The sequence below is a fragment of the Vicia villosa genome, linkage group LG6, assembly GCF_029867415.1.
Source record: "Vicia villosa cultivar HV-30 ecotype Madison, WI linkage group LG6, Vvil1.0, whole genome shotgun sequence".
Lineage (NCBI taxonomy): Eukaryota > Viridiplantae > Streptophyta > Magnoliopsida > Fabales > Fabaceae > Vicia > Vicia villosa.
In genome coordinates this window covers 76,479,075-76,501,902 of record NC_081185.1, presented here as the reverse complement: position 1 = coordinate 76,501,902, position 22,828 = coordinate 76,479,075, and the positions used below count along the sequence as shown (strand labels likewise).

General features: G+C 36.9%; 1 protein-coding gene and 2 long non-coding RNA genes across 3 annotated transcripts; all 3 read right to left on the bottom strand.

Moving 5' to 3' along the window:
• Positions 1–2,092: 2,092 nt before the first annotated feature.
• LOC131609241 (G-type lectin S-receptor-like serine/threonine-protein kinase At1g11300) lies at positions 2,093–8,431 on the bottom strand. The gene is made up of 7 exons (XM_058880916.1): positions 5,265–8,431; positions 4,487–4,594; positions 3,961–4,193; positions 3,652–3,862; positions 3,220–3,457; positions 3,000–3,150; positions 2,093–2,890 (listed from the first exon to the last, which is right to left on the bottom strand). The coding sequence occupies exons 1-7, from the start codon at positions 6,547–6,549 to the stop codon at positions 2,585–2,587; spliced, it is 2,532 nt and encodes an 843-aa protein (XP_058736899.1). The 5' UTR covers positions 6,550–8,431; the 3' UTR covers positions 2,093–2,584.
• A 2,112-nt stretch (positions 8,432–10,543) lies between these two features.
• On the bottom strand, positions 10,544–10,999 carry LOC131611685 (uncharacterized). The gene is made up of 2 exons (XR_009287088.1): positions 10,898–10,999; positions 10,544–10,780 (listed from the first exon to the last, which is right to left on the bottom strand). It is a non-coding gene; the product is annotated as an uncharacterized LOC131611685 (long non-coding RNA).
• Positions 11,000–20,829: 9,830 nt separating this feature from the next.
• Positions 20,830–21,285, bottom strand: LOC131611684 (uncharacterized). The gene is made up of 2 exons (XR_009287087.1): positions 21,184–21,285; positions 20,830–21,066 (listed from the first exon to the last, which is right to left on the bottom strand). It is a non-coding gene; the product is annotated as an uncharacterized LOC131611684 (long non-coding RNA).
• Positions 21,286–22,828: the final 1,543 nt, after the last annotated feature.

Below are 22,828 nucleotides of genomic sequence, written 5' to 3'. Positions count from 1 at the left end.
GGCATCCCTTTGGGAAGCCTCTCTCAAACAAAAAATAGCCATAAGGCACGACGCTAGAGTCATACGGAGAGATTTTGAGGTCGGCAGCCTTGTTCTAAAAAGGAACAACAAAGACTCCCGCGAAGGAAAACTCGCAGCAAACTGGGAAGGTCCATACCGAGTCTGAGCAAAAACAGAAAATGGAGCCTACTACCACAAACGTTTAGACGGGGAAGAACTCGCTCGACCGTGGAACACCGAAAAGCTTAAACAATATTACAGCTAAGGCCACGAACTATCGACTCGCTCAGCCAGAAGACATCTCGAGCAGAACCGAACAGGTATGCGTGCCCAGGTACAAGCGCTGCATCACAACATGAGACGAAAGGAAAGACAACACTCCTATAACGAGAAAATCCTCTGCCCGATGGGGAACACTCGATCGAGCCCCACCATTGTCGTACCACGTTGGCAGAACACTCAAGTCGCAAAGGGTCGTTCATGCCAAGGAACTCGGACCACAAGCGAGGTCTCGAGCCCCTCCCATAGCTCAGAATATTATCCCACCCGTTTTGATCGTTTCCCCTTACCGTCAAACAAGAATATCATCGAGCAAACCTCTAACAACTTACAAAATGATTCAACGATCGAATATGGCCCTCTGACGGGGATCACCGACGAACATTGTTAAAAAACTTAGCGAAACAATTAAAACATATAGTTTCCTCGATGGACGAGTAGAATAAACATTCACACACAAACATAAGCAAAAAAGCGACCACCAAGGTCAAAACGACATAAGCGATCACAAGAACCATTGTGCATAATTACATAAAAAGGGGCTGAAACCCCAACAGAAATTAAAATGTGGCCACGAGGGCCACGATTGTATGAAAATTACAATAACTGGGCCAAGCCCGAACGACACGGATAAGAACATAAGCGACACGCAGGCCAGACAAATAACCGAAAGATCTACTGAGTGATCGGCTAATGCTCCTCGGCGACGAACTGGACAAGTAGGGCTTTCATCTTCAAGCGCCACAGCCCGAAATCATTCACCAGTGAACTTTTCAATCTCATACTTTGATGACAACGTCTTTTTCACGCTCACCACACCAATTTTTTGTGAAATTGATGCCAATAACAAAGTATAATAGGTTTACTTTCTTGTAAAGAAACCCACAAGGGTAGGAGAAAGGGAAGCAAGAAAAACACAATAAAATTGATTATAAACTGTTATTCTTTACTTTCTCTTTGAAATAAGATTACAAGTGTTACAGAATAACAAATAACCTCTCCCACCCTAATTAGGACTTGCAGTATGCAATGATGAGAGACTAGTATGTTATTTATAATAAACCTAACATACTAAATTAATGAGCTTTTTCACAAAATACTCATTCCAAGCTAACTTAGGATACAAGCTAACTTGAATAATTGGGCTTAACAAATAGGCCTAATTCAACATGTTAACAAACCTAGGAATATCTACTAATGCATGTTAGAACAACTTCGACTATAACACGCACTACTTCGACAACAGCATGCGAACAAGCTTCGACCTCATGCTTATTCTCTATCGAACTAGAAGCTACCATTCAACCATATTAGAGTTTGATCCAATATCTCACAGAAAAATAAACACACCTATTGACCCAAGAAGATACTATAGATTAGTTAGAAAATTGATTTACTTGGTAGATACGCAATATGATATTGTCTTCTACGTTAGTGTTGTCAGTCATTTGTCCAGGTCCCTTATGGAGAACACTTAGGGTGTGTTTGTTTAAAGGTTAGAAAAAATATTTCTAGGAATAGGACTATGGGAATCCAATATTTCTATGTTTGATTCAAGTTTAAAAAAAATATTCCAAAGAACTTTTTATTCCAAGGAATCTTATTTACACTTGCTTTATTTCAAGGCTTAAAGGGTGGGAATATAATATTCTCATGGGAATAACTTCAACCAACTATAACTTCCCACTACTAATCACAATTATTTTTTTTTATTTTTTTTTTGTAATTTTAAATTAACCAAATTTACAATTATTTCTAGGAAACATTAATCTCTACCAAACACATAATCCAGGGAATAATAATCCTGAAAATACTATTCATTTGAAACCTTGAAACAAACACACCCTTAGAAGTCATTAATTTATTATGGTACTTGGTGTAGGAAAACTAAGCAATAATTAGTTTCTAGAAAAGCACTAGCACAGAAGACGAGTTTAGAGAAAACTCAGAATTTGTGAGAGTAATTTGATTCATCGAGTTCTAAAGGAGCTAAGCGTGACAAAGGAACTTTCATTGAAGTTGTACCATTAAACAAGACCACAAAACCACTTCAACAAATTGAACTAAGCATATTGAAACAAATTGTCACTTTATAAAGAAGAAAATAGATTCTTGAATAGTCTAGACTACACTTGCGCCTTCAAATCAATAAACAATAAAGATTTCGACCGAGAGCTTAACAAGAACAAATTTTGAAATTTTGACATGATGGATATAATTGATATCTATGCATAAATCTATAGAGTTGTTTTAGAGTTGACCATATTTATTGACATTAAAAACATTTCTTAGAGCCCTTAGTGAGCTATCTGCCACGGATTTCTGTAATACTGGCATTATTGATCGAACTAACACTTTGACATTCTTCAGGCCGCTTTGAGTTCAACATATTCTCCATCAGGATAAATGCAGGTTTACTTGGAGGAAGTAATGCAGCTTCACTGTTAAGCATATAAATTACTGCAGCCATAGTAGGCCTATCTACAGCAAGTTCTTGTACGCACAAAAGTGCTATATGTATGTACCTTAAAATGTAACTGTGATGACTAGGATCATATATTTCTCGATCTATTAGCGATAAAATATTGTTTTCCATCCATTGCATCCAAACCTAAATGAGATAAAAAGAAAAGAGAATGGAAATAATCAAATATTGGAATGTTGAGTCAGCAAAATAAAAAAGGCCATAGTTGAGCAAAAATTAGCTTGTTGAGGCTTACAAATCCTATAAGGCTCAATGAACGCTCGTTGTCACAAAAACTAGAGTTCCTTCTCCCCGTAAGAATCTCTAGTAACAAAACACCAAAGCTAAAAACATCTGATTTCTCTGAAAACAATCCTTGCATTGCATATTCAGGAAACATATAGCCACTGCATTAAGATATAAAAATTTATTCTCAAATTAATACTACTAAAATATTGGATAAGGAAAGTGCTTACTAGGTTCCGACAATCCTGCTAGTATTGGCCTGATCTACTCCCCCTCCAAAGATTCTAGCCATACCAAAGTCAGATATTTTTGGATTCAGCTCCTCGTCTAACAAGACATTACTTGCCTTCAAATCTCTATGAATAATTCTTAGTCTAGAATCTCTATGAAGATATAGCAATCCTCGAGCTATTCCTTCTATTATGCCATACCGTGTGCTCCAATTCAGGAGATTATTTTTTGATGGATCTGAAAAATAGGAGTAGCAATATATTATTTGAAGTTAAGTCATCAAAATCACTCGCTTCCAGAAAAAACATCTCACGAAGTGAAACAATTGTTTATTTTTAAAAATATTTTATATTACAAGCTAAAATAAAGCAAAGGATGAAAGTATGTAATTGTGCATGAGAAAATGTTAAAGGGAGCTTCAAAGAACTAACCAAAGATGAATGCATCCAAACTTTTGTTTGGCATGTACTCATACATCAACATCTTTTCATCGCCTTCAATACAGCAACCAACAAGTCTTACAAGATTCCGGTGTTGAAGCTTACAAATCAAAACTACTTCATTCATGAATTCCTCCAGCCCTTGTCCAGATGCTCTAGAAAGTCTTTTAACTGCAATTTCCCGACCATCTTGCAGTTTCCCCTAGATGAAAATATAGAACAACTGCTATAGACAATGGTTCTTTTATTGACAAATGATTGTGGTTTTAAAATAGTGTAACTTTATTTCATTTGAGATACCTTGTATACTGGACCAAAACCACCTTGTCCAAGCTTGTTGGACAAGTGGAAGTTGTCTGTGGCAGATGCAAGCTTTTCAAAATCAAACATTACAAGCTCTTGAAGTTTAACTTGGGACATTTCTCCAATTACATGGTCACTAGCATAACCTTCTGGTGATCCACCTTTATTAAATAGTTGGAAAGATTTGTTGTTCTTTTTCCTTGCTGATTTAGTTAAGAGCCACAGTTTAGCTGCAGTGAAAACAAATAATTAGAGCTTAGTTTCTCATCAATAAATAGTAAATTTTAAACAAAATACATTTTGTGGTCCTCTAAGTTAAACGTTTGCTACAAGTTAGTACTAAAAGTTTTTTTTTGTAACAACTTAGTTCTTTTAGTTTGTAAAAGTGTACGTTATCGACCTTTATTTTCAAAAAAAAAAAAAACATAACAAACTTATTTCAGACATTCAACTGAAATGATTGCAACATTTATTTGACCTAAAGTTTATGACTCATGTTGAATATATGAACATAGTATGTTACCTGGTTGGTTTGATGGCCTTCTCCACATGATATATGCACAAATGACAATTATGAAAGTTCCAATTATCACTGTACTTATAATGATGATTGTCTTGTTTTTTCTTTGATCTGTATCAATGAAAATTTAAATTTAAAATATGAGAAATACAATACAATACTAACTCCTAAGAGTGTGTTTGGATGAAGCATTTAAATGAGGTAATGTAATGTTTTGAGGAAATTTAAAATGATTTGCACAAAATTCATTGTTTGGATACAAAAATGAAGAATTGTTAAAATGATGGAAATTTATGGAGTATTTCATCTTAAGTTAAATTTAATCATTTTGAAATGACACCAAAAACCAAAGAATTTGAAATTTCTCTCATCCTCCATGTTACTATTATTTCTTCAAATTTTGCAAATTGGTCCTCATATTTTTCAAAATTACATAATTGACCCTAAAAATTTTCAAAAAATTTCAAATTGGTCCTTAATAATTTTTAAAATTTACAATTTGGTCCTTAAAAATTTCAAAAATTGCAAATTAGTCCCTACTTTTCAATTTTGGTCCAATTTATAAAAAATAACCCTAAAAATCTAATAATGAATTATCTTAATATTCCATCCAAACAAAATAATTTAAAAATGAATGGATTTCAATTGAATCATTTGAATTGCTTTGAATTTTAAATTTCTTTAAAATTTCCAATTACTTCATCCAAACACACTCTAAGAGATAGAATCAAGTTAATGATCTATGTTTCAAATGCTTTAACAAACAACAACTAGAGCATACCAAGTTCTGCATAGGCTGCGCGAACATATAGATCAAGTCCTCCATCTTGGAGTTGATGTATGTCAAGTAGATTGCCGGTCCAAGACATACAACCAATCCCATCAGCGAAAGAGTACGCAGTGCAAGAGCAATTACTCAAGCATAAGCTTATGCACATTTCTTGTGGAACAGCTAAGCCTTCTGCAAAATCCGGAACTTTAACCTTTTGCAATTTCAAAAACACGTCTTCCTTTGTACTTGTGGTTTTATTGATGGCCCTTTCGCACTGCAAAGGTGTCCTCCTAACACACCCGCCAGTCCAGTTATGTTTATTCCATTCTTGTATGTTTCTAGGCTCAAACCCTCTCAAACAGCTACATATTGGGGAACTCAATGAATTACAGCTTGCAAATGCCCCACATATACCGTATACATCACACTCGGATTCCCGGTTTGTCCATGTAACTTGCATTTCTTTCTTTTCATCATCCCACACCGTTTCTTCTAATTTTCCTTGTGAACTCAGACGATAGATCAAAAAACTCTCATCATTTGATATTGTATAATATACATTAATATTCCCTTCACCATCATCTCCTCCTTGAAAACCAAAAAAATATGCAACTGACATTGTTTGTATTCCAGTTAAGACCCTGCCATTCCAGGGACCGCTGCGCCAATATGGTCGAGTTCCATTCAAGATGAACGCTTCAATTATATGTAGGCGTTCAACAGTACTACAAGAGAAGTTGCCAACGGATGGATCAGTAGGGCTTTTCCATGATTTGAGTTTTATACTCTTACCTGTTTTTTTGTTGGTTGAAAGTTTCATGTAAGGCAGTAATGTATCTGAAGGCTGATGAATACTCTGCCATAAGACATTCCCTGTTGTACTTTCCAAAAGGACGAGGTTACCAAAGTCTGAAAACTCAGATCTTGTATTGGATGCTATGTTGGAAACATTTGATGTCCAAATAACTTGTTCTTGTCCATTTAATACCACAAGATTGCCATCTTCAGATATTGTGATAATCCCATTAGAATCATTTAGTGGTTGGTTTCTGTTTGCCACCCATATGACTGTAGATTGAGACTTCCACCAAATTCCAACGTATCGTTTTGTAGAGTTTTTAGGGCTAAAAACTCCCAACGTGAAGTTACCATCTTTGGAGATTAGAGTTTCATTGCCCTTAATATTGATATATTGAGACGATGTGATGGTGTCTATACCAACACTAACATGTAACAAATAGAAATACAAAACCAACAAAACAGAGAACAAATATGCACAGTAGCTGAAATCCATTACGGAGAATAACAGTATGATCAACAGTTACACTATGATAGATAAACAGACACGCTTTCTTCTTTATTAGGATTCGATACTTCTTTTTTAAAGTCAGTCTCGTGAACCATAAGGGTTCTGAAGATTGCTATATTTCAAATAACAAAGACTGATTGATTTAATTATGTCAGATGCACACTAAGATTGTAGAGACAAAGGTTTTTTGATTCAGTCTCACAAATCATATTTAATAAGGTTGTCCCTTATCACTTTGATGTATTCAAATTTTCCTTAGGTAAGTGCCTCACATAATTGATAAAATAATACCAATTGTCTAGTGCTTTCCAAAACTATACCTTTGAATCATTCATTTTTTACATCACAGGAAACCTCATCAAGTTTAGTATAAAATGGTTGATTAATTTGAACATAAAAAGTCAATGATATGATAAACTATAAAAGTTAAAATGAGTGAATAGGAAAACGGATCCTCGAAATTGTAAGTATTAGTCAAAGTAGGATAAGCTATAAACAGAATATGCAAAACAATCATTTTATATCAAAACAGAAATTGTGGATCATAAATAGTTACCAATCTGCTTCCATACAGTCCTGGCCATTGGCCACCTCAAATTTAATCACTTTTATTTTTTATAAATATCCAAAAACCGTACTGGGATCACATAACTAATAATTGTAACACAGTTTTCAACATCAACATTTATCATATCACTCTCTATTTCTTTCTCTCTCAAGGTGTTGAGTAGGTGTATGGGTGTACAAAAATCATTTTCCTTTACAAATATCATCACAAAAAGAAGAAGAAAAATGCATGTTTCCTCGGTTAGAACAAATCAGCTTATAAAACTTAATAATCTATTACATATTACTATTAGTTATCATAATAGCATATGAATGTTACTACATATGGGATCCATAGGCATAAGAAACCTCACTTTTTTAAGAAAGTCAATAAGGTAAGAAAGACATTACCAACCAAGTTCTTAATAAAAGTTGTCATTTGTCAATTCCTAGCAGCTCTATTTTGAAACCCTCAATTGAGGCCAAGGGATCTACTCCATAAATATTTATACCATGTCTTATTAAATTGAGATTTGAATGCATGGTTCTCACCGGTGCTATTTTGACCCAGTGATACTTATTTTTTGGTTAAGTAGCCTAGTGTTGAAATTTCACCTTTTAAAGGTAAATAAGTGGTATGTCTCTGCACAGCTACCAACCAAGCTGGCTTAATGGAACTATCCAATGATACTTATATTACCCTGTTTATGATTCAGGCCAGATTGCCTAAAGGCCAATAGCAGAAAACATGAACAATATGAGTTCTTTAGTCACAACTCACAAACATTCCCCTAAAGTCAGGACCTTCAAATTACTCAAACAATCCCATGATAAGAAATCTACTGATACTCAAAAATCGATAATAACCTCTGAAACATTACAGCCACTCGATGATTTAGCAATCAACATGATGCCTAAAACATTACTAAAAATTCATTTCAATGCAATGATTGCAATCCCGATTTGAAAGTACCAGAAACAAACAGTTATATTGATAATGATTGATAACATTGCAATTAACCCTAAACTTCACAAAAAGTAGCCACAAAACCACAAAATCAGAACTGCAAAAATGTTGTTGTTTTATTACCTAAGCAAAAATGTGAATGCTTCAAACCATATTTGGAATCTTTAGCTTGTTAGTAGAATTTGCAATCATTTTCTCGTAGTTCGACGATTTCGGATCTTGTTCACGGTCTCGGGATCGTGGTGATTTTGATCGCTTTGCCGCGGAAGGAAGAGTTTCAGTACTCATTGTTATTGTTAGTTAGGGGCCGCTTTGGGAGAATTTAACCAACCATCCCATTTCGCATCCCATATTTTTTTATAATTTTCAAATATACATTTGAGTTAAAAACTGCGAAATAGTTTATTCAAAAAAATTGGTAACGGATCAAAATTATAAATTTCGCTAATTCATTTTTGAATTGTCGGTATAAATTTTATCTGAATTTTTGAGATTTCCGATCACCATACATTTTGAAATTTTTGGTAAAAAATACAAAATATTTTATAAAAAATTTCAAGGTAAAAATTTTCAATAGTGGTAATCGGAAATTTTCAATGTAATTTTGAAATTTGTAAAAGTTATGGTTTTTTACTAGAAATTTTGAAATTTCGGATAAAAACTCAAGAAAGTTATGATTTTTATCGGAAATTTCTGATACTTTTCCAAAATTTTCCGGAGGTTACATTACAATTGATCACATTTAAAATTTGCGTGTGCATTTACCTCAACTAATATTTAGGACGGTTCATGGTACAGTTCGTGAGAAAAACTGAACCAAACCATAGTAAAAATTCACTCGAACTGAATTGAACCATTTTAATTTACTAAAAACCGAACTAAACCAAAATTATTGGTTTGGTATATCGTTTTAAAATTCTGAACAGTTAAAAAACAATTTTTCTCAAACTAAACTGTTTATCAAAGAACCGAACCATTAAGCTATTTTTTTTTCATTTTTTTAATTTTCAGTTTTTGTATACTTGTTCTAAGCATTTTTCATTTTCAGTTTTGGTTCGGTTCAGGTTCAATTTCATTTCGGTTCGATTTTAGTTATGGTTCAATTCTAGAACTATTTGTGCATAATAGTTTTGTCCATTAACCAAACATAATGGTTCAATTATTTTAACTTCAGTTCGGTTCGATTCAATTCTTGAATTTTTTTGAACAACCCTACTAATGTTTAAGGATTCACAACAACAGACGTTAAGGATTCATCTCAATTGAAACTTAAGGATTCGCCTCATTGACAACTGGAGGCTTACCCCAACTCAAGTATGTCTGAGGGACCCATCGTAAGTATGCTTGAGGGAGTCGCCCCAAGAACGCCCTGAGAGACTCACCCCCGCTGTGTTTGAGGAACTTGTCCAGATAAGAGGAGGCGAATAAACTAAATCACTCTGCCTTTTACAAATCCTCATGCATAAGGGACTGTGTACTGGTATATTTGCAAAGGAATCATATGAGGTGACACTCGATTCATCAAAAGTGAAAGTATATTATTTGTCACCCAAAGCAAGGTAGTTTGTCACCCACTTATTATTGTGTGCGCCCATTTATCACAATGTTCTTCCATTTCTTAGTTATATGGTATGTTGCCTGTATTGTTAGAATTTTAGGTCAAGAATGTAATATTACATGTGTTAGGTGTCATACCCCAAATTTGTCCTACCCTTTATTTTTTACTGGCTTAGGCTTTACATTCATGTACATATCTCCATTAGGACATTAATATGATTCATGCATTCATTAATCAATAATTTGGCATTGGGATCAAGGATCTTGAAGAGCTAAGGTTGTTATGTTACTTTGAAGCTCTCACTCTCGTTAAGAAACTCCTCAATCAAGGCGTTTTACTTGTGATTCAAGTCATTCTATTGGGCTCTGATCAAAAGACATGAAGTATGTGCTTATTGACTATGAATAGAGATGTGTTTATATGCTTGCATTCACCGGTTGACCTTAGAAGTTGAGAACGACGTGGGGATCTTCTCATCTTTGGAATTCATTTGGTTTATTAATTAAAGAGTGGTGTACTCTGAACTTGGGATTTCACAAGAAGATTAGACATACTTGAAACATCATTCTAATGCTTAAAAGGTTTTGAGCAGAAACTTTGACTTTTGATCAAAGTCAACCATGGGAGGGTGATTTTTTGTCTAAGTCTTTCATGAAAAATATTTGTGGGCTTTCATCTTGTCATCATATGGTTATTATCCAAGTTTGCAAATTTGAAGAGGAAATTCAAGCTCAAATCAACAAAAAAGAGCCAAACAGTGACTCGCTGGAAAAAATGCAAGCTCATCTCAATTCAAGGATTGTTCAGAATCTTAAAAATCAAATAAGATCATCCATAATTCATACAGTATGTTCATTCAATTCAATAAATTCTACTTCAAAGTCCAAGAAAACATGTCATCCAAAAGAGGAGCATTTCACTATAATTCTAAGTTATAAACAAAGTGTACACATTCAGTTCCGTTACGAAATTCCAAATCCATTACAAATTTCAAGTCCATTGCGAAATTCAACTATACAAAAAGAAAACAACAGCTGACTCCATAAATTAGCTCCGCTTCAGTTTCACCACAATGTTAACTAGCTTTATGATCAAGTAATCCATATCTTTTAGAACCATTCTCCATAGTTCCATTTGACATAAACCTGCACATTTAAAACCAAATTCATTCTGCATATTCATTTCAAAATATAAACTCATACATACACATTCATAACAACCAATACAAGTCAGCTTTCAGATAACTAACAGAGATCCAATACCATGAACCGTTTCAGCAATAACCGCTTTCATCAGCAGAACTTCTCCCCGTACCAATCCACAATCCATATTGAAATGGTCCTGTACATACAATTCAAAACCAGTCCCGCATCACATATTCAAACACAAACAAAATCCTGCAAAAGGGAAACCAAATGTACAGAAACAATCCACAACTTGACACTTAAATCAAACCTGCAGAAGAAAACAGTGGAGCTCCAGGTTTAAAACAGTTTGTCATGCCATTCCACTTCACATTCAAGTTTGGTTCGCAGCCGAGTTAATACCATTCAACATCAGTGCATCATTCATAAAGGTTAACTGACGATCCCGAAGCTCTTCCCTTGCTGAAATCCTCAACTGCCAACTGCCATTAACCATAACAAGCACATGTTAACAGAATAGAACAGCTCCTAACTGACCTTACACTAACTGTTATAACAGTCCCCTAACCAATTCAACTCTCCACATAACTAACTTCCAACAACCTTTAACCATCTTTCAATTGCCCCAGTCAACCCATAACAGAATCTCTACACAAAACCAATTCAGTTAACAACCAACTGTCATAACAGAAATTCACCCCAACAGTAACTAATTCAAAACCACCTTCTAACCAAAACCTAACTAACTAACAGAATTATAACAGTACTGCATAACTGAATTCTAACAGAATCATGTAACAGAAAAATCAGAAGAAAGAGCTAACCTCCAAGCTATATATAACAGAGCTCGATCCCTTCATCATGGGCCTTCACTCTCACAATCTTCTTCATTCATCTTCATAACACCCACGCCATTTTCACCTCATCCACATTCCTTCTCCAATCTTCATCATCTTCAATCTTTCTCTCCCAATTCAAGAATCAATTCACTGCTCCGATAATCTTCAATACTCCAGAAAATCATCACCAATAATCACCTTCCATTATCCATTCTTCAATCCTGAAAAGAAGACGAAACAGAATTATCAGAGGAGGAGAAATTTTCGGTTGTAACAGAAAGAACACCTTCAATATCACCACCGTGGATTCATCAGTCTTCAACGCGTCACCGTCACGATCTCCTTCATCGAAGTAACCTTCAGGTCACGACTCCATCATCACTGATCCACGCATCAAGCTTCGACCGAAAAATCATCAGCTTCACATCATCGAACCTCCATCACGCAACCAACGGCATCGATCTCCATCTTCATCTAACATGGCAAACCTCGACACACCTGTAATAATCCTTCATCAATGTTCATCACCACATCAGCTTCAATCTGCGACGCCGCCATTATCATTACGATCTCTGTCTTCGCTTCACATCGCTATCTTGACGAATTTGCAAACAACAACCACACCTCAAACGCGGAAGAGAGAAGAAGAGTTTTTTTTTCAGAATCTTAAGCAGAAGGTGAAGCGTGTAGGTCCATGACGAGAGCGATCGAAAGAGAGGTTAAGCAGAGAAGTCGCCGGAGATAGAGAACTTGGACGGAGATGTCGGGAGAGAGAGGAGAGGCCACCGTCGTGGTGTATATCATGGCGGAGGTGAAGTGTAATCGAAGAAGGAGAAAGCCGTCGCGTTCTTCGAAGGAGAGATTGAAAGTGGAGACGAGAGGTTTGAAGTGGATGAAGACGTCCCGGTGCCATCTCCGGCCGTCGCGCCGCCTGAGCCCATGGGAGCAGAGGAAAAGGGAGGAAGTTCAATAGACACTCAACAGGTAACCCTAAAATCCCTCGCCCTTTTCATTTTTAGTTTAATTTTCCTTTATTTTTATTTGATAAAAATCTGATTCAATTAGAAAATGAATAAAACCTGAAAATAATTGAAGCTGGATCAAAATCTGAAACGAATCTCCTTGGGCCTTACACGATTTTGCACACCAACATCCCACCATGAGCCCCATACCATCACTTTTTTGACACAAAATCTGAATGAACAAAAACCTCTTTGGGCCACATTCTGTGGGAGTCCTGCGCCCAAAATTCTGACCTATACCATAATTGTTGGCATGCACCCCCCTGACTCCATATAAATCTTGTAGATTTTATGTTTTTTTTTACTTAGTTTTTTATATTCTTTTAGGTGGTAAAACATGATAAAGAGATGATAAAACCATTAAAGTTGTTAGATTTTTAGGTCACTTTTGGGTTAATTTTAGCCTTAGATCTCTTCCATTAAAAAACTCATAAAAATAGTAGACTTTTTAGGTTGATTTTGACATTAATCTTTTGACTTCTCTTTCACATAAAATGCCATAAAAATAGTAGTTTTAGTTCAATTTCACATTAATGCTTGAATCGTTTTTGTGCTAGTTCCATGTTATTTTTGTATGATGCTTGTGTGATTTTATTGCTCGTACTTTTGGCCTTATTTTAGGCCTATTTTCGTTAGTATCATTTTAGATCCCTTTTGTACATAAATAGGAATTACAAATTAGACTAGAATTTAGGATAGTTCCTTTCTTTCATTCTTTTTTCCTTTTCAACTCTAAAATACTTAATAAAAACCTGACAAAGATCATACTGTCACACTTCTGATATATGGTGGGAAAGAAATGATTGGGGCGTAGGCCCCGATGTACGTTCTTCCCCACGTAGTAGAAAAGAAATGATTGGGGTGTAGGCCCCGATGTACGTTCTTTTCTACTAAACGGAAAAGAAATGATTGGAATGTAGATTTCGATGTATTTCTTATCCGTCATTTAGAGAATCGATTGTGGGGTAGGCCTCGATGTGCGTTCTCTAAATATTCAAAAAAAAAACAAAACTCTTTTGGTATGATCTAAGTCACAAATTAAAAATCCCCATAAAAAACACCAACCAAAAACACTTCAAAAAACTTAATAAATGGTCAGATTTAACACAAAGTGAGGAAGTGATGCGAGACCTTGTAGTAGGTCCTCGTCATCATGGAATTACCCTAAAAGACACAAACCAATCTCTTTTCTTCTTTCTAAGGGCATTGTTATCTCCGTTCCATTGCATCCTAGGTTGTCCCCTTGTGCAAGAACGCGAGCGTTAACGCCGCCCAATTAAAAAACACAAAAACAAACAGAAAATCGTGAGCCGAGCTACGGTAACTCTGATTCCTGAAAAGGATACGTAGGCAGCGGGGTAGGGCCCGTGCGAGTACAATTATTTATTTTCCCTACATTTTGCATTCATTTCGCATTTAGACATAGACATAGTTATACACCCTTTAGATAGAAACAAACGTAGGTGGATACCATCGAGTACGATGGGCGCGAGGGGTGCTAATACCTTCCCCTTGCGTAACCGACTCCCGTACCTTGATTCTCTGGTCGCGAGATCCTGTTCTTATCCTTTGTTAGGTTTTCTGATATTCCTTTCCCTTTTGGGATAAATATATTGGTGGCGACTCTGTTCATTTTTCGCGAGCGTGCGACAGCTGGCGACTCTGCTGGGGAAGTTGCTAGACCTGTTGCTGGTCCATCCATAGCGAGTCGATCCTAGCCTGCGTTTGTTTGTTTATTTACTGGGTGTTTATTTGTTTTTATGTCTATACCTTGTATGTATGTTTGCATGTTTATTTTTCTGCTTGCATATCATGTTTATTTCTGGTTGCACATCATGCATATGGATTATATTCTGTGTTCCTTGGGGTCTTCTGTTCTGTTTTGCAGGTTGGGTGGGATGTTCTATGAGGTAAAAGGCCCAATACCCAGGCCAGAGTGACACATAGGATACCTAGGATAGAGTGGATAGTCATGACGCCGATGAGATGTCAGGTCTTGTCTAGTGCGATCATGAGACCCACGCCCAGTCGAGGTCCAAATGGGGTATCATTGTTGGCATGTAGATGCAACAACATTGGTGCCTCAGGAGGACTGATAACGCTGGTTGCCATTTTGACCTACCCTGACCTAGACTACACCTGTGAGTGGGGAGGGATATACATGACAGGTACCGTTGGTGACTATTCTGTTCTGTTGGTGACTATTGGTTCTCCTGGTATTCAAAAGGTGTCGGACCTTTGATCTCATGACATCTGACCTACATCAGTTATTCAGAGGATTGCACAGTGGTTACTAAGATTATATGGACCTTGATCCCATGCTGTTGCATTGCATAACATCATTTCTTTATCCACTTCATTTATGGGGGATCCTAAAGTCTATTTCCAAAAAAAGAGAAAAAGAAAAAAGGAAATAGAAAAATAAAAAAAAAAGAAAGAAAAGGTATTCTATACAAAAAAAGAGAAGCTTTGATTCCAAAAAAAAGAAAAATGAAAGTGTATGAAAAGACTTTAGGATCTCTCATAAATGAAACATGCATTCATACTATCATGCATTTCATGGTTCTATCAGAAGCTTATGGAGCCCTTTCTATTCAGACTTTGACATCAACAACAGATTTGACTTCTCACCGTTATGTGCTTGAAAGTTAGCATTGGAACAACTCCGTGAGGTTTTTGAGTGAGATGAGAACATAAATGGAGACTGACATGAATCAGTGTATGGAGGTTATTCAAGCCTTTTCTCTTTGACAAGAAGAATTGAGACATGTTCCTCAGAGGCCTAATGGAATGTTAAACTCACCTCAAGAGAAGGTCCTATGAATCAGAATTTCTGAAGTATTGCTGAGATTCCTATCACTGTTAAGGAGGAAATACACCATTGGAAATTGAAGTCTTCAAGTTCCCGATTATTCAAATTGACAAAAGGTTTTACCTCTTGGAAGAAAGTTTGGAATCCATAAAAAGTCGTGACTCCGCTGATTCAGATGTTATTGATTTGTGCCTAATGCCTGATATCAAGAAATGCAAGGATCATCCACTCTCACTCCTAATGATGGATATTGAAGCTAAAATGGTAATCATATCTTGTACATATGTGGAAGTTGCTTGGGGCTCCCGCACGAGGGATAAGCAAGACGTACTCTTATCTTGAGCATTGCGCCATTTGCATTGCTCGAATCCCTAAAAGCATTACAAATTCCTATGTGACTTCGTCAGAATCTTCTTCCGTGTGGTAATCAAGAGTGTTCTTCATAATGCTTCTCATCCTCAAGGTTCTACTTCATATCTCAGTTGCCTTTTCTCATGATTTCCCTCTCAGTGGCCCTTGCTTGTTAACAGAGAGAAAAATAACGTGAGAAACAAATTGATGTGATTCTATTGCCTTGTGCCCAGTTGCTTCCTCGTTTGTCAGAATTTCAATTGGTTAAGATTCGTGTTTTGGGTCTTCTTCACCACAAGTAGCTCTCTTGAGTTTAATGACCATACCAGATTCTTTCCATTTATGAAGGCGAATACTTCTTCAACATCTATGCTTGGGGCTCCCGCACGAGGGATAAGCAAGACGTACTCTTATCTTGAGCATTGCATCACTCGCATTGCTCGAATCCCTAAAGCAAGGCAAAAGTTTACAATTCATGGGTGACTTCGTTGGAATTCTCCTTTTGAAGTAATCTGAAGTGTTTGGAAGGAACTGCAGAAAGTATTCAAGCTCAACAAGTCCAGACGGAGTCAAGTCTCCTCAACAACGACACTCATTTAGTTTCTTACTGCATTCTCATTGTAATTTTTCATTTGTGTGTTTAAGCATCGATAGCATGTAAAAAACTTGTTAATTTCTGAATGAAAATCATAATACATTGTTTATGTTTGTCTTGAAGTAATCCATTCGTTATCACTCATAAAATGTTTTTGGCATTGCGATACCAACTTTACTAATTGTTTGCTTAGGCAAAAAGCTGAGGGAGAATGATGAAAAACAAAAATGCAATCATGTGTTTTTGAATAAAAACCCTACTGAGGATGTACAGGCATTATTTCAAATCCCCAAACACCGGAGATATAAGGGAGATAGACCCTCGTTAACCCCTTTGGGCCTTGAAGTAGGAGTTTCTTTTCTAATCATAAACAAAAAAAAAAAACCCTTATTTTAACCTTGGGGCAGGGTAGTGTTCATTTAACTTGATCGAGTGTTCAAAACTCACCAGAAGGGCATGCATTTAAGGGTACAACAATGGTTATCCTTCAAAAGGTTGAGGAATGTCAAAACCGCAATGATTATCCTTATTCCATCAAGAGATCAATAGATGACGATACCACAATGGTAATGCTTCATCAAATCAAAGGAGCGAGGCAGTCGCAATCACCGCCAACAAATCAAAAGCAACGCAAGATCACGCGACTTGTTCAAAAAGTGAATAAAAAAAAGAAAGCCCGCTAAGTCAAAAACTTGAAATAAGTGACTTAGGCAAAAGTTAGGGCATCCCGCTGGACTCCAAAATAAAATTCAAGAGAATTTGTCCAGGCAAAAGTTAGGGAAAGCAGAAGCGAAAAACAAGAATTACAAAATAAAGATCCTCATCAAAGGAACAAAGTCGTGTGACGATCAATCAGAAAAATGCAAGTGAGTGACTGCCATGTCCGAAGAACCTCATTGATTCCTCAACCATTCCAAATTCCTTGTGGGGAATGAACACTCATGTCGAGTTAATTGAACCTAGAAATGGAGAACATCACGAAGGGGGTGGGTACCAAATAATTTTGAGCCTAAAATCCTTTGTTTTCTGAAAACCGTGAACCCGGCCAAGTTACAACCCTTAAAAGTCCTAATTGAAGTAGGGTTTATTTCGAAAGCACACTCCGATGAGATAGCGTTTAACTGACTCCCAATGAAGCGAGGCACATATCCATGTTGGTATCGTAGGCTTGCTTTATCTTCTATATGCAAAAATCGAGGTTGTGTCAACTAGCGATTCAATCACAAGAGGTCGCAACCTCATTTCAATAAAAAAGTTTCTTTAAACTTCAAGACTAACATAGGCTTTGCATTAGAATTATCATTCTTAGAATTAACATTCTTTTGCATGCAAAATATGTGCTTAACATCAAGGAAATTTTCAAGGATGAGAATCAGTGAGCAACTTGATCATGTCAAAATACAAGAGACTTGAGAACTCCGAGGAGTAAAAGCCAATCATTTCAAATGTCGACCATCAAGGGCAAGTTATCCAAAGAACTCCATTGGGCATGAACAGTTAATGCTTTCCTTGATTACCCTGAGGGGAAGAGTTTGAAGACTCCGTTGAGCGTGGCAAAGTTGTTTCCACGTTTATTTGACTTCAAAACAAAGAAAGCTTGAGGATTCTAGTAAGATGTACCTAATCAGGGGCAATTAAGTCGAGGTTTGACCTCTCAAATTCAGCATATCTGGGGCAATCATGTCGATAAATCTCTTCAAGCTTTGATCAATCTGGGGCAACCATGTCAAGGAATCTCTCTCAAGTTCAACCAATCTGGGGCAGTTACGTCGAGATTCGACAAATCTCTCCAAAGATCCATTGGGGCAAATTCCTCCATAAGTCACGAAGCTTGGGGGCACAATTCTGAGTTTTTTTGTCGCTCCATGACCATAGGAGTTTATTTCTCCTAGAATTTTGGTCTCTCCCCAAGCATGGAGTTTATTTCTCCCGAGAGTTTGTTCCATTCCTTAAGCATAGGAGTTTATTTCTCCTAGGAGTTGTCCTACTTCCCTAATCAAGGCTCCTTATCTGGATTTCTCATCCCCAACATGGTGAATCAAGGGAATCTCCTTAAGTTGAAAATCCTCCAAGCAGTGGCACATGGTGAGAAGTCAGAAATCATTCTTCAAGCTAACAAACTGAAGGTGCTCTTACAAGTTAAAGTCCAATATCTTTTGGCACCTCTACATGGTCCTTAACACTAAGGGGATTCTCCCTGGTGTTTACCTCATTAATGCCTTTATTTGGCATCATGCATATAGTGTTCACTGCATATAACATTGCATCCTCCAAAGCGTAGCCTATCCGTCAAAGTGGATCATTACGCCATAGAAAAATTCAAACATGCATACAAAGCATAAGCCAGATAACACAAATCATCCCTCAATCAAGACAATGATACATCCCCACATAAAATGTCCTTACAAACTCCAATTGATATCTGCTACTCCTTTACAAATCTCCTCCACCCATGGTGCCGATACTTGGTTTTACCAATCCCCAATCCCTAGTCTAAGTGCTTTTCAATAATCTTCTTATGGATCGTAGGTCCGTTGACCTTATCCTCGTCTTTTTCATTTCTTGTGGATCGTAGGTCTGTCAACCTTATCCTCGTCTTTTTCATTTCTTGTGGATCGTAGGTCTGTCAACCTTATCCTCGTCTTTTTCATTTCTTGTGGATCGTAGGTCTGTCAACCTTATCCTCGTCTTTTTCATTTCTTATGGATCGTAGGTCTGTCAACCTTATCCTCGTCTTTTTCATTTCTTGTGGATCGTAGGTCTGTCAACCTTATCCTCGTCTTTTTCATTTCTTGTGGATCGTAGGTCTGTCAACCTTATCCTCGTCTTTTTCATTTCTTATGGATCGTAGGTCTGTCAACCTTATCCTCGTCTTTTTCATTTCTTATGGATCGTAGGTCTGTCAACCTTATCCTCGTCTTTTTCATTTCTTGTGGATCGTAGGTCTGTCAACCTTATCCTCGTCTTTTTCATTTCTTGTGGATCGTAGGTCTGTCAACCTTATCCTCGTCTTTTTCATTTCTTGTAGATCGTAGGTCTGTCAACCTTATCCTCGTCTTTTTCATTCCTTGTGGATCGTAGGTCTGTCAACCTTATCCTCGTCTTTTTTTCATTTTTTGTGGATCGTAGGTCTGTCAACCTTATCCTCGTCTTTTTTCAATCCTTGTGGATCGTAGGTCTGTCAACCTTATCCTCATCTTTTTCATTTCCTGTGGATCGTAGGTCCGTTGACCTTATCCTCATCTTTTTTCATCCTGGTGGATTGTAGATCCTATCATTCCATCGAACCCGTATTTTCCAACCACAGTTTCATACAATAATCACCTCCTTTGAGAACCTTGTATTGGCACCTTGGCTACGTTACAAGCTACCCCATTTCAACCCCTTACCAAAAACTTTCCCATCAGAAAAAACAAAAAATAAAAAAAACAACCATTCTCTTTCCCCATTCAACCATTACATACCATAAATCATTCCAAAAAAAAATTCTCTTTCCCCAGCAGATATCAAAAAAATAAGGATAACATTTACACCATCTTCTCTTCAGGACAAATTTCTGGTACTTGGATATTTAATCTTCTTCTACCTCGAATGTTCGAAAGGCTAGCGCCAATCTCACCTTCGGGTTTAAGATGATTAAATAGGGGCAGCTGTCATACCCCAAATTTGTCCTACCCTTTATTTTTTACTGGCTTAGGCTTTACATTCATGTACATATCTCCATTAGGACATTAATATGATTCATGCATTCATTAATCAATAATTTGGCATTGGGATCAAGGATCTTGAAGAGCTAAGGTTGTTATGTTACTTTGAAGCTCTCACTCTCGTTAAGAAACTCCTCAATCAAGGCGTTTTACTTGTGATTCAAGTCATTCTATTGGGCTCTGATCAAAAGACATGAAGTATGTGCTTATTGACTATGAATAGAGATGTGTTTATATGCTTGCATTCACCGGTTGACCTTAGAAGTTGAGAACGACGTGGGGATCTTCTCATCTTTGGAATTCATTTGGTTTATTAATTAAAGAGTGGTGTACTCTGAACTTGGGATTTCACAAGAAGATTAGACATACTTGAAACATCATTCTAATGCTTAAAAGGTTTTGAGCAGAAACTTTGACTTTTGATCAAAGTCAACCATGGGAGGGTGATTTTTTGTCTAAGTCTTTCATGAAAAATATTTGTGGGCTTTCATCTTGTCATCATATGGTTATTATCCAAGTTTGCAAATTTGAAGAGGAAATTCAAGCTCAAATCAACAAAAAAGAGCCAAACAGTGACTCGCTGGAAAAAATGCAAGCTCATCTCAATTCAAGGATTGTTCAGAATCTTAAAAATCAAATAAGATCATCCATAATTCATACAGTATGTTCATTCAATTCAATAAATTCTACTTCAAAGTCCAAGAAAACATGTCATCCAAAAGAGGAGCATTTCACTATAATTCTAAGTTATAAACAAAGTGTACACATTCAGTTCCGTTACGAAATTCCAAATCCATTACAAATTTCAAGTCCATTGCGAAATTCAACTATACAAAAAGAAAACAACAGCTGACTCCATAAATTAGCTCCGCTTCAGTTTCACCACAATGTTAACTAGCTTTATGATCAAGTAATCCATATCTTTTAGAACCATTCTCCATAGTTCCATTTGACATAAACCTGCACATTTAAAACCAAATTCATTCTGCATATTCATTTCAAAATATAAACTCATACATACACATTCATAACAACCAATACAAGTCAGCTTTCAGATAACTAACAGAGATCCAATACCATGAACCGTTTCAGCAATAACCGCTTTCATCAGCAGAACTTCTCCTCGTACCAATCCACAATCCATATTTAAATGGTCCTGTACATACAATTCAAAACCAGTCCCGCATCACATATTCAAACACAAACAAAATCCTGCAAAAGGGAAACCAAATGTACAGAAACAATCCACAACTTGACACTTAAATCAAACCTGCAGAAGAAAACAGTGGAGCTCCAGGTTTAAAACAGTTTGTCATGCCATTCCACTTCACATTCAAGTTTGGTTCGCAGCCGAGTTAATACCATTCAACATCAGTGCATCATTCATAAAGGTTAACTGACGATCCCGAAGCTCTTCCCTTGCTGAAATCCTCAACTGCCAACTGCCATCAACCATAACAAGCACATGTTAACAGAATAGAACAGCTCCTAACTGACCTTACACTAACTGTTATAACAGTCCCCTAACCAATTCAACTCTCCACATAACTAACTTCCAACAACCTTTAACCATCTTTCAATTGCCCCAGTCAACCCATAACAGAATCTCTACACAAAACCAATTCAGTTAACAACCAACTGTCATAACAGAAATTCACCCCAACAGTAACTAATTCAAAACCACCTTCTAACCAAAACCTAACTAACTAACAGAATTATAACAGTACTGCATAACTGAATTCTAACAGAATCATGTAACAGAAAAATCAGAAGAAAGAGCTAACCTCCAAGCTATATATAACAGAGCTCGATCCCTTCATCATGGGCCTTCACTCTCACAATCTTCTTCATTCATCTTCATAACACCCACGCCATTTTCACCTCATCCACATTCCTTCTCCAATCTTCATCATCTTCAATCTTTCTCTCCCAATTCAAGAATCAATTCACTGCTCCGATAATCTTCAATACTCCAGAAAATCATCACCAATAATCACCTTCCATTATCCATTCTTCAATCCTGAAAAGAAGACGAAACAGAATTATCAGAGGAGGAGAAATTTTCGGTTGTAACAGAAAGAACACCTTGAATATCACCACCGTGGATTCATCAGTCTTCAACGCGTCACCGTCACGATCTCCTTCATCGAAGTAACCTTCAGGTCACGACTCCATCATCACTGATCCACGCATCAAGCTTCGACCGAAAAATCATCAGCTTCACATCATCGAACCTCCATCACGCAACCAACGGCATCGATCTCCATCTTCATCTAACGTGGCAAACCTCGACACACCTGTAATAATCCTTCATCAATGTTCATCACCACATCAGCTTCAATCTGCGACGCCGCCATTATCATTACGATCTCTGTCTTCGCTTCACATCGCTATCTTGACGAATTTGCAAACAACAACCACACCTCAAACGCGGAAGAGAGAAGAAGAGTTTTTTTTCAGAATCTTAAGCAGAAGGTGAAGCGTGTAGGTCCATGACGAGAGCGATCGAAAGAGAGGTTAAGCAGAGAAGTCGCCGGAGATAGAGAACTTGGACGGAGATGTCGGGAGAGAGAGGAGAGGCCACCGTCGTGGTGTATATCATGGCGGAGGTGAAGTGTAATCGAAGAAGGAGAAAGCCGTCGCGTTCTTCGAAGGAGAGATTGAAAGTGGAGACGAGAGGTTTGAAGTGGATGAAGACGTCCCGGTGCCATCTCCGGCCGTC